Genomic DNA, 16,208 nt, shown 5'->3' on the forward strand with positions numbered 1-16,208 from the left:
TTACCCCTTTTTTCTAAAATAAGGCATATTTCCTCAGGCACGTAACTTTTGATGAGTAAGACTAAACTTGATGAAATTTATATACTTGAAATCATCATAAAAATATGATTCTTTTGATGTATCTATTGGTATCAAAAGTCCGTTTTTTAGAGTTTCGGTTACTACTGAGCCGGGTCATTCCTTACTTACAGTTCGTTACAACGAACTGTTCGATATTTCCTTTTTAATATGAGTTAACTGCCTTATTTGTCTGGTGTCTCCTTCTTTCCGCCCAAATTAATTATCGAATCTATTTTGCTGATAAATATTCTTTTGGAATTATGATTAAAGTGGGTAAAAGCTATTTTTCGTTCCTCCTTAAAACTTCACCTTCCCAATTAAGGCAGAAAAGATAGCCAATCTCCACATTTTGCAAAGTATGCCTTGACTTGCAGCTAATTCCCATGATTCCCTTACCTTTTGAAATACCATGAACCCCGCTTGTGTTGCTTAGCTGCTTGTAGTGTAATTTTAATGAAGTTCACATGCCTTTTTTGGAGAGTTTCTTCCTTTCCCAAAAATCAGTCAAAATTTCTCAGGCTCCTAGCTTTTGATGGGTATTACTAAACTTCGTGAATTTTATATATTTCGAAACAGCAAAAAAGCCATTTCTTACGTATGTATTGTTATAAAAATTCCTGCTTTCAATTTTGGTTACTATCGGTCCAAGTTGCTCCTTATTTACGGCTTGTTGGGACGAAGTATTTCATACTTCTATTCTAACAGCGAAAAATTTAGTTTTTTTCCCCTTTTTGGCCTTGGTCAAATAATCTTTCCGGGTGCCAAAATATTCTCAAGAGTATGTGAATTTCCAACATTGGAAAGTCTAATTTATTAACAACCATAACTTTTAGAACATTTAAAACCTTTAATTTCATTTATTAGTTCACATAAATTTGGCATATTTGATTTAACTAATTAAAGTAGCGAAATACTCGTTCAATTATATCAGCTACATTCTCTCTAGTCTGAACCTAATTAATAATTATTCCTAGCGTAACCAGTATTACAATTTACTGGTTACAAATCGTTACACCAGCCTAATTTTCTTCTTCTTTTTTTTATCTCTGATCAGGCAATAAGAGAATATTTCAATTTTGCGTTGCATCAATTATACTGGCATGGATGACGTAGTTCACTTTCTATGCCGCAATTACAATTTTTTTTTTCTGTGATTGTGAAAAATGTTTTTGCTAGCATATATGAACAGATTAGAATCTGTCAGAAATCAAAGGGCCTCAGACAAGGGAAGGGTGTCTGGTCTTTCTGAACAGTATTCAACTTCAAATCAGGATCCTCAGGTTCACTATATTTTAATTTACACAAGAGTAGTTTTCTTTAAAAAAGAGATGGGGTACAGGATAACAAAAATTGTTTCAATAAGGATTATAGATATGAAACTGTACCGGTTCCTTACACGAGGACACTTGACCTTTGTGGCGTTTATAGGTCTTAGCTTACTGTTCTTCTAAAATTAGCCTACATGCATTGTAAAAATACAAGCAAAAATTATTCCTTTAATGGCAATTCTATACTGATTCTAGTATTTTACGCTCTTTTAATAGCGCTTAATCACCATAAATTTATTAACCACCAAACCTACTATGTAGTTTAAGTATTGAACAACTGTTACCATCTAAAAAAAACTGGCTTAATTGAGCTCTTTACTTTTCTTTGAAAAACTTGTTTTGTGGAAAAAGCTTTAAATTAATTCCTGTTCATTTTTTTATTGACATAGTTTTTTTTTCATAAAAAAAATTATATTGTATATCTTTTCAGTTTTTTTTCTGTAAGAATCCATAGTGTGGGTTGCTATTTGTTTGTTGAAGAAAATTTTTCAACAATTTTTAATCCTGACAAAAACAGTATAAATTTTAATTTATTTTTTTAGCTTCTGAAGTTGATCGGAAAAATAAAACTTAATATCATTCCCAAAAGATTCTTTCGATGCTCTTTGAGAACCTGGATACACTTACATTCTTTTTATTTATTTAAATTGTAAGAGCAGAAGTAGATATAGTAGTATCCCCAAAAGATTCAACTTAATACCCCCAGTCGTTCTCGATATATTTCTGAGGTGTCTTATTGGCAACCATAAACACATTGCCTTTTGATTTATTTTAAAGCAACATCGGCTTTTAAAGCATATTGGGTCAATTTCGTAATTTTGTGGGGTTGACATGCCTAATATCCCTCAAGACATAGTTGCTGGACCGTTCTAGTATACTGAACAAATTACCTGTCTCAAAATTTTTACTGGATCTGTTTGGAAAATGAATACGCTTCAGAGAAGGGCTGCTTGATCTCCAATCTCTTGTTACTCTTAAAAAGGGGACCAGACACTGACACTGTAATTGGAGTGTAAGGGGGGGACTTTCCCCTTCATATATCTAGTAAAAACATTTAAAAAAAGTAAAAACAAAGTGAAAACATTTTAAAGGTATTTTGTTTTCAATAAAGTGCAAATTATGTTGTGGTCTGGAGAAAGTATGGGGGTTGTCAAAAACATATTTTCGAGAACTTTCAACTACACTGAACAAAATGGCTATCCTTTTGATTAGATGTGTTTTGGGAATTAATGGGCGTGGATGGGGGCTTGTTTCCCTTCAATCACTTTTAATCAATAAAAAGGGCACTAGTCCTTTCAATTTCCAATCGAATGAACCTTTTCGAAGTTTCTACGAGAACGAATGGTCATCTCGAGATTTCTATCAGATTCACTTCGAGAAAGTATGAGGGGGTGGGAGGGGCTATCCACCATCCGGTCACTCTGAATCTTACAAAGGGCACTAAAACTTCTGATTCCTAATCCAATGAGCCCCTCCAAAGTTTATACGATCATTCTTTCTATATATACCTTGTATGTCCCCAGGGCATATCTTACAGCCCTTGCCTTGATGGTTGTGGGGTGGGGTTGTCATCCTCAAACACATAATTTCCGGACCTTTCAGTTACGTTGAACAAAATGGCCATCTCAAAATTTTGATTGGATGTGTTTGGGGAAAGGGTGGGCATGGGAGGAAGTTTAGTTGCCCTCCAATCACTTTCGACTAGTAAAAAGGGCACTTGCCCTTTCAATTTCTAGTCAAATGAGCTGTTTTTGAAGTTTCTAAGACAACAAGTTGCTATCTCAAAATTTCTATCAGATGTATTTTCGGAAAACTCGAGTTTTTTTTTGGGGGTGGGGAGGGGAGGGGTATCCCCACTCCGATCACTTTGAATCTTAAAAAGGACACTATAACTTTTGATTACCAATTCAATGATCCCCCTCCAAAGTTTGTATGATCATTCTTTCGATATGTACCTTATATGCCCCAAGGGCGTAACTTAAAATCTTTGCCCTGAGAGCTGGGGGGGGGGGAGTATCATCCTCAAAGATATACTTTCCGGACCTTTCAATTACGTTGAACAAAATGGCTGTCTCAAAATTTGATTGGATGCTTTTGGGAAATTGTGGGCATGGGAGGGGGTTTATTGGCCCTCCAGTCACTTTCGACTATTAAAAAAGGTCACTGGCTTTTTCAATTTCCAATCGATTGAGCTGTTTTAAAGTTTTTAGGACAACAAATGACCATCTCAAAATTTCTATCAGATACATTTTGGGAAAACCCGAGATCTGGGGGGCGATATCACGCTCCGATCACTCTGAATCTTAAAAAGGGCACTAGAGATCCTGATTACCAATCTAATGATCCCCCTCCGAAGTTTATATGATTATCATTTCAATATTTAGCTTATATGCCCCCAGGGCATAACTTAAAATCCTTGCCTTGAGGGCTGTGAGGGAGGGTTGTAATCCTCAAAAACATAATTTCCAGACCTGTTAATTTCCGTACCTGTCAATTACGTTGAACAAAATGGCTGTTTCAATATTTGGATTGGATGTGTTTGGAGAAATGTTGGGCGTGGGAGGGGCGTAAGTTGCCCTCCAATCACTTACGAATATTAAAAATGCACCGATCCTTACAATTTCAAACCGAATGAGCTGTTTTTGACGTTTCTACGGCAAAAAATGGCCATCTCAAAATCTCTATCAGATGTATTTCGAGAAAACCCGAGGTTTGGGGAAGGATATCCAACCTCCGGTAACTCTGAATCGTCAAAAAGGCACTAGAGTTTCTGATTACCAATCCAATGAGCCCTCTTCGAAGTTTATACGATCACCCTTTGTATATGTACCTTATGTGTCCCCAGGGCATGACTTGAAACCCTTGCCCAAAGGGCCGTGGGGAAAGTTTGTCATCCTCAAAGGCATTACTTTTGGGCCTTTCAATTACGTTGAACAAAATGGCTATTTCAAAATTTGGATTAGATGTGTTTGGAAAAATTGCGGGCTTGGGAGGGGAGTCAGTTGCCCTCCAATCACTTTCGACTATTGAAAAGGGCACTAGCCCTTTCAATTTCCAATTGAATGAGCTCTTTTTGATGTTTCTAAGACAACAAATGGCCATCTCAAAATTTCTATCAGATGCACTCCAGGAAGACCCAAGGTGTGTGTGTGGGGGGAGGGGGGTTATCCACACTCTGATCCCTCTGAATCTTAGAAAGGGCACTAGAAATTATGATTACAAATCGAATAATCCCCCTGCGATGCCTATATCATCAACATTTCGAGCTGTACATTTTATGCCCCCAGGGCATAACTTAAAACATTTGCCCTGAGAGCTGTGAGGGGGGAGGTCTCATCCTCAAAGACATAATTTCCGAACCTTTGAACTACGTTGTACAAAATGCCTATTTCAAAATTTTGATAGGATGTGTTTAGGGAAATGGTTAGCCTGGGAGGGGGTAAGTTGCCCTCCAATCAATTTCGACTATCAAAACTGCACCGACCCTTTCAATTTCAAAATGAATGAGCTGTTTATGAAGTTTCTATGACAACAAATGGCTATCTCAAAATTTCTATCATATGCATTTCGGGAAAACTCGAGGTTTGGGGGGCGGTATCCCCCCTCCGATAACTCTGAATCTTAAAAAGGGCACTAGAACTTCTTATTACCAATCTCATGAGCTCCCTCCTTTCCATTACGTTGAACAAAATAGCTATTTCAAAATGTTGATTAGATATTTTGGGGAAATGGTGGGCGTGTGAGGGGACTTTGTTGCTATCCAATCACTTTTGACTATTAATAAGGGCACTGGCGCTTTCAATTTCCAGTCGAATGAGCCGTTTTCGAAGTTTTTACGAAAACTAATGACTATCTAACCATTTCTATCAGATACATTTCGGGAAAATACGTGGTGTGGGAGTGGGTATTCACCTTCCGATTATTCTGAATCTTAAAAAGGGCACTAGAAGTTCTGATTACCAATCTATTGGAGAAATGAAGGGTGTGAGAGGGGGTTATTTGCCCTCCCATCGCCTTTGACTACTAAAAAGGACATTAGCCCTTTCAATTTCCAATCGAATGAGCTCTTTCCGAACTTTCTAAAACAACAAATGGCCATCTCAAAATTTCTATGATATATATTTAGGGAAAATGCGAGGTGTGGGGGTGGGGCATCTCCCTGCCGATCACTTTGAATCTTAAAAATGACACTAGAACTTCTGATTATGTGGAAAAGGTGGGTGTGGGAGGGGGATTAGTTGCCCTCAAATGACTTTTGACTATTAAAAAGAACCCTGTAAATATGAGGCTAGGGGGTTTATCCACCCTCCGATCACTCTAAATTTTAGAAAGGGTTCGAGAATATCTTATTTCAATCAAATGAGCAAATTCCAGAGTTTTTACGATCACCCTTTCTATATATACCATATATGCCCCCAGGGCATAACTTATAACCCTTGCCCTGAGGGCTGAGGGGGGGGGGTTCATTCTCAAAGCACCTATTTTCGGGACCTTTTAAATACGTTGAACATAAAACCCATCTCAAAATTTTGATTGGATGTGTTTGAGAAAATTGTGGGTGTGGGAGGGGGGTTACCCTCCAATCACTTTAGACTATTAAAAAGAAGATTAGTCGTTTCAATGTCCAATCAAATGAGCTCTTTTCGAAGTTTCTAAGACAACAAATGGCAATCTCAAAATTTTTATCTGATACATTTGGGAAAATGCGAGGTATGTGTGTGTGGGGGGGGTCCACCCTCCGACCACTCTGACACTCAAAAAGGGCACTAAAACTTCTGATAAGCAATCTAATGAGCCCCCTCCGAAGTTTATACGATCACTCTTTCTATATACACCTTATATGCCCCCAGGGCATAACTTACAACCCAAAGGGCTCGAGCGGGGGGGGGGTGTCATCCTCAAAGACATATTCCCCAGGCCTTTCAATTATGTTGAACAAAATGGCTATCTCAAAATTTTGATTGGATGTGTTTGGAGAAATCGAAGCATTTGGGGAGAAGGAGACGTGGGAGGGGGCTGGTTGCCCTCTAATCACTTTTAACTCTTAAGAAAGTCAGTATAACTTTTAATTTTCAATCGAATGAGCCCCTCTCAAACTTTTTTACGACTATTCCTTCCATAAGCCTTGTTAAAAAAAAAATAATAATACGTAGAGCCCGCTTTGGCCTTTACTTAGGCAACTCTATTGTGCTGCCTTTGATTACATAAAATTGTTCAATTATACTCGAAAGGCATTCACTTTGGCAAATATAAATTCATGAGATTTAAAACAAACATCTACAAGAAGCTTAAAAACGTTTCCATCTGCATCTAAATTGTGTATTTCTGACAGCTTAGTTCGCTTGGTATATTTTATAAAACATGCTACTAAGGCTATATCTCAATTTTTTATCGAATTTTCGGAGGCTCAGATTGGTGGTTTGTCTGTTTAAGGGCTGAAGTGAGGAGATTTTCAACAATGAATTAGTCATTTCTAGGTCTCTTTGGCAATTATACATCAAAAAAGCGTTTTTACGTGTGATTTTCAAACTTCCGGGAGGTAGAGAAGAAATCAAAGCAGGCGAAAATATATATTCTTTTTAGTTTAATGGGGGGGGATTCAAAGAAGTTCCGTATCAAATCAATTAGGATTAAAATATATGGCACATATGAGAGATATTAAGCAAACTAGCTTTATAGATAGCGCTCTAGGTAAATTGTTTCCTAAAACGTTTCCACTAAAAGTTCTTTATATATAATGTAAAGAATATAACGTATCTTTACATATAATATCAAAGTAAATTAACGGCTTAAGTTTTCATTTCCTCAAATAACCTTACGACAATATTTTACTGATTCATGATTATTTAAATTTCTTAAGAGATTGCAAATTTTTCTAGAAGAAAACCTGCATAAATATCATGATATTAACGAAAAGTAAGTTATAGCACGAACTAATAACCACCGCCATTTCTTTAAATCCTATTCGTCCTATGCGTTCGTTTTGGGGCTATCTAGGGTTTCTTGGTGGGTTTAAAGTCAGCGGTTAGTCACTTCTCTCTGTCAAAAAATTATTCCACAAACTAAAAGACCAGTCTTGATATAAATAACCCTTTTTGTATTGGGTGGCTTTACTTTTTGTGTAAGTTGTTCTGCGTTTTCTATTTGTAACTCAAAAACTTACAACCTGTTTTTTTCATTCCCCTAAAATTTTATATTCAAGGATCATTTTATAATGAGTAGAATCATCATAAATATTGTTATTTTGTTTCAAAAACAATCTTTCTACAGCAAGAAAGTTTTCTTAATAGATTAAAATACAACCTGCACTTTTATTTGACACTACCAAAGTATAGCCACGCTTTGAGGAAAAACCAGGGACTGAAGCCCCTACCCTGGAATAACATTTTAATTGGAATAAATAGTACCAAGTATAATATAAAAATGTAAAATTTTTCCGCTTTTAATCTGTCAAGAGTTTGTTATTTAAAACAGGATACATAATTTTTTTTCAATCAATTTAAGCTTGTTTCGCTCAATAACTATCAGTTGAAAATTGTTTTTAACTGCACCATAGCTTTCACAATTGCGATTTAATATGCGTTTATCCTTTGTCTAACTTTAGAATCAAAATAAAGGAAAATATAGAAAATAGTATATAGTTTTTCAATAAGATAATGGATAATTGATTTTATAAAAAAAAGAAAAAAAAAAACTTCTTCCAATAGTAATAACAGAAGTACGAATATGTCAGCCTCAAATCTGTCTCAATATTTCAGTCCCAACGGGAAAAGAATAAAAGAATAAAAAATAACCGAACATAAACAAAATATATAGAGAAAACAGGAAAAAACACAAACTCTATGCAAAAATGAAATGAAAAAAAAGAAAGTCACATCTGAAAACCATCCGATACTCATCATTATTCAGCACACATGCACACAGAAGGCCAATAGGATAGGACAGATCAGGTCTTTTTAATAGTAGATCATTTATTTCTCTTTTTTTCCGGTGATGAATGCTTCTGGATGTGTATATTAGGACTTTGTATCTTATTAGTGAAAATGTTTTTTTTTTTGTTAATTATCCATTGTCTTATTGAAAAGTCAAGTCAGTTTTTTTAAATTTTCTTTTCGTTTTAATTGAAAATTGTGGCCTAAGAAAATATTTATAGTCTAATTTCAGCTTTGATCCTAGTGCTTCTGTAATATATTTAGTTCTTCCGATTTACCTTTTAGAAACGCCAGATCATTTTTGTGGCACAATACGGAAAGTCCTTTTATTTCAGAGCAAAGTCCTGTCTATCTTCCGGTAATAGATTTGAATATAAAAGTCTTTTTTATTTATTCGATTAAAACTGTAAAAGAGCAAATAAAAAAGAAACAGAACCCAGTAACAAAATACTAACTGCAAAGCTTGTTTTTTATTTAATTTTTATTTCTCCTTTTCTAAACCTCCATTTGGTATTAAGGAAAGACGGGTGAATATACAAAGAACAAAGATTTCATTAGCAGAAGCATTTTACAATCAATGCTACTTCTTTTCATAATCATCTTGACGAGTGAGGCTTTTTAATGTCTGTGAACAAGGTTTGGCAGAGAAGGACACAGCCAATAGTCTAAAGTAAGCTGTGAAACTTTTTTTGAGCTGCTCGTTAGTTTGAAAGCGTTGGCCCATAAGCCATTTATTCGTTTCTGGGACAAGATGGAAGTCACCCAACAATTACAAAGAACGTTCATTAGCCGCAGAATTATGGCAACTTTTGTTTTGGGCCAAACTCATGTATTCCTTGTTTATTCTGCGCAGCAGAGAACAATAATTACTGCAGATCCTTGATGTAAAACTTTGCTATGGAAAATTATTTTATGGAAAACCTATGGATAACCTATGGAAAATTATTCATCAGAGAGAAAAAGGTATGCTGATTTCTGGTTGTTGACAATGTCTGTCTTCACAGTGCTCGTGTAACTCAACTGCTCCTTGAGCAATTTAAACAGGATATTTTCAAATACCGCTTATAGGCCAACTGCAGTTGTTAAATGGGTTCCACCTTTTCCCTAAATTGAAGAAGTGGCTGGGATAAAGCGCTTCCAAACTGAAAAGAAGCTCATACACACCGTCACAGGTCACTTCAAATTGTTGGTAGAGACATTTTTTGAACAGGATGCTGCAAAACCTGTCCACACGTATGACAAATGCCTCAGTGGTGATTATGATAAGACTTTTGGTTGTAAAATTCTTCTTTTTAAATTAGCCCATCTTTCCTAATCTTAGGATGAAAAAGAAAACAACCCGTGTAACAAATGACGCGTATTTCTGATTGTTGCATAAAAACTGTTACTCACAAAATATGGCGTTATTGCAACTACAATTTTGACTGAACATTTGTTCTTGGCCTAAGAAAGACAAACATTTTGTAGAGTTCAATTTAAGGAGAAAATTCAAATTTTCTTTCTGTAACATAATTGATGATTATTGAAGTCTGTGAATGTCAAGCGTGGCTTTGCAGGTATGACTGTTTAATCAATCGAAATAGGACTCCATTTAAATGTTCTGCTGAAATCAAGAAAACTCAATATATCGTTATAGGCACATAGCGTAAGTAATAACATAGCGAAGTGACAAAATTGTACATTACATACATATTAAAAACACAAGCTAATTCCGTCAGGATTTTTAAATTGCATAATACGTTATATAGATGTATGTTGTTTTTTTTTTAGACCCTTAAAGTACCAAGGATGTCAAAATTAATGCGTTTTGCCCCCTTGCTCCTTCTTAGGTCTATTTACAGCTGAAGCCAGGATTTTTCGGTTCAAACCACGGACTTCTACGATTTTTCTTTGGTTGCTACAAAATTATGAGCATTGCATCTCCTGCGCGAAGTATCACGATTGTTGCCACACTGAACCTCGGAAAAAACTTAGTGTAAACTAAATTTGGTAAATTTGACAATGCTTTTCGGGACTAAGTGCATATGGAGGTCTTTTTCATTGAAAATTCGGTTCTGACTCATCCTAATTTTTTGAGACGTATATAGTTGCGTAACTATCCACAAAACCAATTTTAAAGATCTGAATTGATTTCTACTCTCCTTGACACTTAAGCTGTGAAACATTATAAGCTAAAATATTTTAGAACTATGGGAGACAAGGATGGGGCATTATAAGTTAGTGCTCTCTACCACTGTGGACATATGAGTGCTAATATTTACATTTTTTAATGCGCCCAAGCGCCCATGTTACTTTTTTTGTCTCATAAGGCCTATTTCACGAGCAAATCTTTCTATCCTTAAAACAACTTTTTCTTGAAGTAGGTTAAAAGCCATGGCCAAAATAGCCATTCCTATCACCAAATAGAGGAAAGTTATCACAAGCTTTGTGTCCACATCACCAGTTGTTGTTAAGGCACCAGGAACCAAGTCACCATAACCAATAGTCAATAAACTAATAAAGCAAAAATAAGCACCATCCACGAGATCCCACTCTTCCCAAGCTGAAAATAGAATTCCTCCAAACAGCACAAAGGATAATATCACAAAAAGACATGCTTTCACTGAAACAGTCACATCTTCTTCCGGAAGGTCTACTCTCTTAGTAGCACTAACTTGATGAACAGGTTTACATCTGGATGAAAAGAAATGTCTTAAAAATATTTTAATCTAAACCAGTTGTTCTTAATATAAAATGGAAAAAGGCAGAATTACAATAAAATAAAGTCGCGGTATGCAATAAAAGAGTATTTAGACAATTATGAATTATGGTTTACTTCTTTTTTCTATTTCTAATAATACTGATTTTGACCTCACCTGCCCAGTAATGAGATTTAATAGTAAATTTTAACTAAAAACAATTTTTTTTTTTTTTATTAAAGTCAGGAGGCATAAAATGAACCGAAAACTATTCTATATACGAAGTAATCTGTCCCTTCCTTACCCATCACTACTTGCGCTAGAGTCTTCAAGTTCTTTGAATTACTTCCTTGTTTAAAGTCAATGGGTTAGGACAAAACGATTAGGCAAAAACAATGATCACAAGAGGTGGCTAGAAACCAATAAAGGATTTTTTTTTTTAGTTCGTCAAGAATTTGCCTGAAACCCGTCCAAAATCATAACGGGAAAAAAGCTCCATTAAGCAGATTCCATGTATCAGACAATTTGAAATCAAATAGTTCGCGGTAACGAACTGTAAGTAAAGAGCAACCTGGCTCAATAGTAACCGAAACTCTAAAATACAAAATTTTGACACATATAGATACATCAAAATACTCACATTTTTATGCTGATTTCAAATATACAAGTGTCATCAAGTTTAGTTTTAATCATCAAAAGTTACGCGCCTGAATATTTTGACACATATAGATACATCAAAATACTCACATTTTTATGCTGATTTAAAATATACAAGTGTCATCAAGTTTAGTTTTAATCATCAAAAGTTACGCGCCTGAATATTTTGACACATATAGATACATCAAAATACTCACATTTTTATGCTGATTTCAAATATACAAGTGTCATCAAGTTTAGTTTTAATCATCAAAAGTTACGCGCCTGAATATTTTGACACATATAGATACATCAAAATACTCACATTTTTATGCTGATTTCAAATATACAAGTGTCATCAAGTTTAGTTTTAATCATCAAAAGTTACGCGCCTGAATATTTTGACACATATAGATACATCAAAATACTCACATTTTTATGCTTATTTCAAATATACAAGTGTCATCAAGTTTAGTTTTAATCATCAAAAGTTACGCGACTGAATATTTTGACACATATAGATACATCAAAATACTCACATTTTTATGCTGATTTCAAATATACAAGTGTCATCAAGTTTAGTTTTAATCATCAAAAGTTACGCGCCTGAATATTTTGACACATATAGATACATCAAAATACTCACATTTTTATGCTGATTTCAAATATACAAGTGTCATCAAGTTTAGTTTTAATCATCAAAAGTTACGCGCCTGAATATTTTGACACATATAGATACATCAAAATACTCACATTTTTATGCTGATTTCAAATATACAAGTGTCATCAAGTTTAGTTTTAATCATCAAAAGTTACGCGCCTGAATATTTTGACACATATAGATACATCAAAATACTCACATTTTTATGCTGATTTCAAATATACAAGTGTCATCAAGTTTAGTTTTAATCATCAAAAGTTACGCGCCTGAATATTTTGACACATATAGATACATCAAAATACTCACATTTTTATGCTGATTTCAAATATAGGCTACAAGTGTCATCAAGTTTAGTTTTAATCATCAAAAGTTACGCGCCTGAATATTTTGACACATATAGATACATCAAAATACTCACATTTTTATGCTGATTTCAAATATACAAGTGTCATCAAGTTTAGTTTTAATCATCAAAAGTTACGCGCCTGAATATTTTGACACATATAGATACATCAAAATACTCACATTTTTATTCTGATTTCAAATATACAAGTGTCATCAAGATTAGTTTTAATCATCAAAAGTTACGCGCCTGAATATTTTGACACATATAGATACATCAAAATACTCACATTTTTATGCTGATTTCAAATATACAAGTGTCATCAAGTTTAGTTTTAATCATCAAAAGTTAAGCGCCTGAATATTTTGACACATATAGATACATCAAAATACTCACATTTTTATGCTGATTTCAAATATACAAGTGTCATCAAGTTTAGTTTTAATCATCAAAAGTTACGCGCCTGAATATTTTGACACATATAGATACATCAAAATACTCACATTTTTATGCTGATTTCAAATATACAAGTGTCATCAAGTTTAGTTTTAATCATCAAAAGTTACGCGCCTGAATATTTTGACACATATAGATACATCAAAATGCTCACATTTTTATGCTGATTTCAAATATACAAGTGTCATCAAGTTTAGTTTTAATCATCAAAAGTTACGCGCCTGAATATTTTGACACATATAGATACATCAAAATACTCACATTTTTATGCTGATTTCAAATATACAAGTGTCATCAAGTTTAGTTTGAATCATCAAAAGTTACGCGCCTGAATATTTTGACACATATAGATACATCAAAATACTCACATTTTTATGCTGATTTCAAATATACAAGTGTCATCAAGTTTAGTTTTAATCATCAAAAGTTACGTGCCTGAATATTTTGACACATATAGATACATCAAAATACTCACATTTTTATGCTGATTTCAAATATACAAGTGTCATCAAGTTTAGTTTTAATCATCAAAAGTTACGCGCTTGAATATTTTGACACATATAGATACATCAAAATACTCACATTTTTATGCTGATTTCAAATATACAAGTGTCATCAAGTTTAGTTTTAATCATCAAAAGTTAAGCGCCTGAAAAAATTTTCCTTATTTTCAAAAACAGGGGGAACACCAACCAAATTCATAGAAACTCAATGAAAATCAAACCGTCAGATTCAGCGTATCAGAAAACCCTACTGTAGAGGTTTCAAACTCTCATCTGCAAAAATGTGGAATTTTGTATTTTTTTTTTGCCAGAAGAACGATCACGGATGCATCGACTCATTGGTCCTAGAATATCGCGGGACGGCCCATTCAAACAGAAAGGAATAGTTCTAGTGCCCTTTTTAAATGACAAAAAAGAGGGCAACTAGGCCCCCTCCCACGCTCATTTTTTCCCAAAGTCACCCAAGCAAACTTTGAGAAAGCCATTTTGTTCAGCATGGTCGAAAAATATAATAACTATGTCTATGGGGATGACCTAAATCCCCAGAGTCCCCAGGGGAAGGGCTTCAAGTTAAGAACTTTGCCCAATGTTTACGTATAGTTTGGGTTATTGGGAGATTTTCATACGTTTTCAGGGGGGATTTGCTCTGGTAGTGGGGGGGGGGTTACACGCATTTCGAGTAGGCCATAAAGTAGAGTATTCTTAAATACACTCCACAAGAAAGATAACATAAATATCAAGTTTCACTCATTGATGTTAACACTTCATTTACATATTTACATATCTGCCAGATTGTCCTTTTTACAGTTGTTTTCAGGATCCCCGGGAACTCCAAGTTTCTACCCTCAAAATACTTCCCCCTTAATAGAGAAAGTTGCTGGCACTCAGCGAGAATATGGGCCATATCCTCAATACCTAGGTTACATCTGGGGCAAGAGCAATCCGCATCTACATCTGGGGCCACCCTTTTTCTTTCAAATACTCTTTTCTATTTTTTAGTGACAGGCAATTCGCTCGGATCCGAAACCAAGTCTTCAATGTCTCCCCCGGTCATTCTAGTTTAAAATAATATTCAAATCCAAATATCTCTTTTACTTGGGAATGAAACTTCAATGTTTCAGATGTTTTAACTGCCTGGGTCATCATTTGGACTTCCTGGTCTTTTATTCTGTCTATAATCATAGCCAAAAACGGCTCACCCTGATCTGAGGGTCCTAGCCCCTTATTCCAAATATAGGATAATCCTAGTCCATCTAAAACATTTTTTATCTGATACGGCCACGGTCTTTTACGTTTTGACCGTAGCATCTCCACATAAGCTGCTCTTGCTAACCTATTTTCTGGTAGACTTAGAACTTTTAGGCCAGTACCGGATCATCTGTGCTAATCTACTTATTCTCAGCGAAAATATTCCTAGGTCCCCTTTTACTGCCTGATTGTGGGTCGTTACGTGAAGACCAATTCATCTTTTAAAGTGTTGCAGCTGTATTGATTCCAATTGTGCTGCCGGGTCATGCCCCTAGAGTTCAGATCCGTAATGAATAGTAGGTAAAACTTTAGAATTAAAAATATATTTATGCATTTTTAGATCTTTTATACTTGAAAGGCTTGAATTACGTAAAATGGCAGCTGAAACTGCTTTCCCTCTCTTAATCATCTCTTTTACATGCTCTTTCCATCCTCCTTTTACTGAAAGTGTTACTCCCAAATATTTAAAATTTTCGCTCTCTTTTACTTTTTCACCTTTATGATAAAATTCTACTTTTTGATCATCATTATTCACACGAATTCTCCTAAAAACCACAATCTCAGTCTTTTTAATTTTCAACACAAGTTTCTTTCTATCCAAATATTCTTCTAATATACTTAATAAGATTTGGAGCTCCTCTGGTGACTTGCCTATCAACATCGCATTATCAGTGAAAACCAACAGAGATAACGTCAGGTTGCCTAGTGACACCGTAGGGGTGTCACTTTGCCCAATGTAAACATTGAGCAAAGTTCATAACTTGCAGCCCTTCCTCTGGGGACTATGGGGGATTAAGTCATCCTCAAAGACATAGTTATTATATTTTTCAACCATGCTGAACAAAATGGCTATCTCAAAATTTTGATCGGGTGACTTTGGGAAAAAAATGAGCGTGGGAGTGGGCCTAGTTGCCCTTAATTTTTTTTGGTCACTTAAAGGGGGCACTGGATCTTTTAATTTACGTTCGAATGAGCCCTCTCGCAATATTCTAGGACCCCTGTGTCGATACGATCACCCCAGGAAAAAACAACAAATAAAACAAATAAACACGTATCCGTGATCTTTCTTCTGGCAAATAATACAAAGTTCCACATTTATGCTGATAGGAGCTTGAAACATCTAGAGTAGGGTTCTCTGATACGCTGATGGTGTGATTTTCATTAAGGTTCTATGAATCTTAGGGGGTGTTTTTACTATTTTCGAAAATAAGGCAAATTTTTTCAGGCACGTAACTTTGGATGGGTAAGACTAAACTTGATTAAACTTATATATTTGAAATCAGCATAAAAATCTAACTCCTTTGATGTATCTATTGGTATCAAGATTTCCGTTTTTTAGAGTTTTGGTCACTATTGAGCCGGG

The 16,208-nt window shown here is 35.0% G+C and overlaps 1 protein-coding gene across 1 annotated transcript in view; it reads right to left on the reverse strand.

The window, feature by feature from the left end:
- Positions 1 to 10,075: 10,075 nt before the first annotated feature.
- LOC148955168 (potassium channel subfamily K member 9-like) overlaps positions 10,076 to 16,208 on the reverse strand; it is a 265,131-nt gene continuing 258,998 nt past the window's right edge. Inside the window, exon 5 of the mRNA XM_089108087.1 lies at positions 10,076 to 10,993. Within this exon, the coding sequence (XP_088964213.1) occupies positions 10,609 to 10,993 (385 nt within the window). The 3' untranslated portion in view covers positions 10,076 to 10,608. The remainder of the gene's footprint in view (positions 10,994 to 16,208) is intronic.

This window comes from Artemia sp. Qi Xiang Cuo, chromosome 2 (assembly GCF_049724085.1).
Source record: "Artemia sp. Qi Xiang Cuo chromosome 2, ASM4972408v1, whole genome shotgun sequence".
Classification (NCBI taxonomy): Eukaryota; Metazoa; Arthropoda; class Branchiopoda; order Anostraca; family Artemiidae; genus Artemia; species Artemia sp. Qi Xiang Cuo.